The sequence below is a fragment of the Cryptotermes secundus genome, unplaced genomic scaffold (genome assembly GCF_002891405.2).
Source record: "Cryptotermes secundus unplaced genomic scaffold, Csec_1.0 scaffold109, whole genome shotgun sequence".
Classification (NCBI taxonomy): domain Eukaryota; kingdom Metazoa; phylum Arthropoda; class Insecta; order Blattodea; family Kalotermitidae; genus Cryptotermes; species Cryptotermes secundus.
In genome coordinates, this window is record NW_019737086.1 from 17208 (window position 1) to 21121 (window position 3914).

General features: G+C 43.8%; 1 protein-coding gene across 1 annotated transcript in view; it reads right to left on the reverse strand.

Moving 5' to 3' along the window:
- The window catches only part of LOC111870013 (protein yellow), a 34960-nt gene that overhangs the window by 1987 nt on the left and 29059 nt on the right, over positions 1 to 3914 (reverse strand). The window contains exon 5 of the mRNA XM_023861935.1: positions 2395 to 2639. Within this exon, the coding sequence (XP_023717703.1) occupies positions 2400 to 2639 (240 nt within the window). The 3' untranslated portion in view covers positions 2395 to 2399. The remainder of the gene's footprint in view (positions 1 to 2394; positions 2640 to 3914) is intronic.

The following is a 3914-nucleotide window of genomic DNA, read 5'->3' on the forward strand; positions in this document are numbered from 1 at the left end:
CGTTAAGGGAAGAACATAGACTGAGGGTGTTTGAGAACAGGGTGTTGAGGAGAATATTTAGACCGTAAAGAGATGAAGTGACAGGAGGTTGGAGAAAACTACATAATTAGGAGCTTCATGACTTGTACTCTTCTCCTAGTATGATCAGAATGATCAAGTCAAGGAAAATGAGGTGAGCAGGGCATGTAGCACGAATGGGGGAGAAGAGGAATGCATATAGGATATTGTTGGGAAAACCAGAAGGAACGAGACCACGGGAAAGACCAAGGTATGGGTGGGTGGACAATATTAAAATGGATCTTAGAGAGATAGGATTGGATGGATCTGGCTCAGGATAGGGACCAATGGGGGGCTCTTGTGAACACGGTAATGAACCTTCGGGTTCCATAGGATGTTGGGAAATTCTTGAGTAGCTGCAGAATTTGCGGCTCCTCCAGAAGGGCTCAGCTCCGTAAGTAAGTAAGTATGTGTATATATATATATATGAAAAGTTCTGCTAACAGTAAGTTTAACGTTGCCTGTGATTACTTGTTGCTATTGGTGGTACAGGAGGGGTGGGGGTTACTGGGGTTCAACGACCCAGTAGGTGATATTTGTGGGGAGGGGAAAGACATGAAGATGTCGCTTCATTTGTGGAGAACTGTTTGGCTTTTGAGAAGTCCGAGATAAAGGATTGGGCTTCAGGTGGTTTAATGCTTTCCTTTCGTTTATAAACCGCGTAATTTCTAAAATAAAAGATCCTCGTATATTTAAAAACGTTGTTAATACGACATCCGCGTAATCCGAAGAACGCGTAATAAAATCCGTGTAAATCGAAAAGACGCTGTTAAATTAATATAATAAACAGGATTTTAGGCTTTAAGACGTAGAGTGTTAATCATGTAATTACAATTAGTCGATGGAAGTAAAAGTTGCCTTGGAACAGGTTTTCACTTTCATCAACGTTAGTTATAATTCATTCAGTAAGACGATCGTTTTGTTCTTTATTAACGTAGTTGCTTCGTGCGTGACGGCGTAAGAATTCTTCTGCCTATGAAGGTAAGATAAAATAATGCAAGCCAAGTCTACCAGATAATCTATCGTCCTTAATAGTTTAGAGTCCGTGTGTCGATTGTCTAGAAAATGTGGGAGCCTCGACGTCTCAAAACCCAGTGGGCCTCCACGGCCTGTTACAGGGATAGCGTTGCCTTTTTTTTTTTTGCCTCTGAAGACCAGTTTCCTCTTACAATCACTTCCAATGGAAGCTTTAAACCCGCTTCATTAAGATATGGTAAGAATTGGTGTAACCTCAGTGAGTACAGGGACTAGGCTGAGATCTCGGAGCCGGTGACCTGATTTCCTTCAGGAGCAGAAATTTTCTCTTCTCCGCTCTCAGACTGCTTTTGGGGCTAACCCACACTCTTGTCCGGTGGTTACTGGGAGCATTTTCCCCGAGGCTAAAACGGTCGGATCGTGAAAATGACCGGTCTCCTCTCTCTAATGCCGAGGTTTAGGCACAACTTTATTACTAAGCTAAGGGATACAATAGTACTTTTCTAATGAAACATTACCTTGAGGTTTATGCTGAAGGAATATATGCCATAAGCAGGAAATCTTTGAAACATATGCTGCACTGTGCCACAGTAATGATAGCAGACATCTTGACCTCCTGTCTAATTGTGCGTTTCTTTATCTTCAAAGAAGGTTGATGTAGATAATATAAGGAATTTTCATTTCAATTAGGATTGAAAATCAACTCTGCCGTATGCAGTAATTACTTGGATTACACAGAGACCTTTCTTTGTGGCCGTGCTATAGCTCAAGCGATTAGTCGCTGGCTTCCCACCGCGGCGACCTGGTTCGATTCCGGGTCTCTTCAAGTGGGATTTGTGGTGGACATAGTGGCGCCGGGGCAGATTTTCTCCGTGTGCTTCGGTTTCCCCTGCCAATCATCATTTCACCAATTGCTCCACAATCACCATCACCTATCATCTGGGGCTGGTACAATAGGTCAGATGTAGCAGCAGTACAAGGGACTTAGTCCCACCCCACTAGCAATAAAAAACATGTAGGATGCATAATGGAGAGTTTATTGTAGTAAGAACCAGCCGATCCTTTTGAAGCATTATCCTAAAAAAATGCATAATCTGTCAAATTTAGGCGCATTTCATGTAGTTTATTCAAGATCTTTAGTGCAAACTCTCATCGTCTAGAATAGAACTTTATGAAAAGACGTAGAATTTGGCCAAATGTGGAGCGTAAATTAGAGTGACATATGTAAAAATGAGGAATTTAAATCTCTCTTTCATATAAAATTGCACGTGTAATTGTTTAGATTTGTGATAGGTACCACGAGAAAAACTTGCAGTATTTTAAAAGCCGAACATGTCTACCATTCTCATACTCAGTACGCACCTGTATTAATGGAACAATAGTGACGCGGAACCGGGTTTGTGTGAGTTGCCCCCGATGGCCTGCGCCATAGAGAAGTAGGACGCAGATCTCTGGGCTGCACAACTGGTGCCCTTGACGAGTTCCGCGACCGGCGCTCGCAGGATCCTGTAGTTTACCTCTTCCGGATTTACCTTGCTTACCATGACGTTCTGGAACCTGGACGTGAGCGCCCATATCCACTCCTTGCCTGAGCGGTCACGAATCACCTAGAAATTTCACGTGGCAATCATTAGTCAAGAATCATGAGGGCTGCTTCGAAGTGAGGTACTGTGAAGGATTCTATCTTCCGGTATGTAACAATATGTAACTCCGTGGCCTGTAGTCCGTAAGCGAACTATACCGACCTATCGACCGCCGTTTGTCGGCGAAGTTAGTTCCAACTTAAGCGGATAGAGGGTGTTGCGTGGTCAGCGTAACGAATCCCCACGGCTGTCGATTGCGGTTTTCAAGACCGGAGCCGCTATTTCCTTGATATAGCTCCTCAGTTATCCTCACGAGGTTGAGCGGACCCCGTTCCAGACCCAGTACTTCTCAGAAAATCTGGTAGCGCCGGGGATCGAACCCGGACCTCTGGATCTGTAGCCTGGAGCTCTGACCACTAGACCACAGAGGCGGTCTATAACACCATGGAGTCTGTTGAGAATCGAATGACCATGTCCTTTCTATCCTCAGGGTTGAAGTGTCAGCCAAGCAAGGCACAAGCGTAAAGCAGACAGCAAGCTTGGCTTATTCTTCAGTCCTGAATATAGGACAAGTTCTTCGAAGCATCGTTTGTCTTTCAATGGACTACCGTGCCTCTACATCCCAAAACATAGAACCACAGCTCTGAGCCTCTCACGTCCTACAAGTTGCTGTGTATTGTTTTTTTCTTTGGTGCTACAGCCCCAAATTTTGGCCTTGACCTATCTCCATGAAACACTCCATTTCACTTCGGTTTACTAGATCTTAGATTTTCGGTAGGACTCCTTGGGCGGATGATCAGCTCGTCGCAAGGCCTCTGCTTGTACACAAACACAGAAAACCGCACATACACACAGGCACCAAACATCCATCCCCTGGCTGGGTTTCGAACTCACGCTCCCGGCTTCCGAGCGAGGGAAGATAGTGCACGCCTTAGATCACTCGGCTACCGTGACCGGCGCTGTGAATTGTTAGTATTAATTTAATTCAACTAAATATTTGTTCGCAAATATCAATAAATATATTACATACCATAAATATGTCACGTACAATGCGGTTGCCTTTCATGTGTTCCTGAAGACCACGCGTTATTCAAGACAAATTTTCTCATACTCGTAGGGATAATAATAATAACAACAACAACAACAACAACAACAAAAACAACAGCTCAGGATCAAGCAATCAGTACAAACTATTTTAAGAGAAAAATACTGAAAGGAGAGACATCGGAAGTAAATGTCGACTGTGTAAAGAATACGAAGAAACCATAGACCATTTAACATCAGGATGTCCCGTTTTGG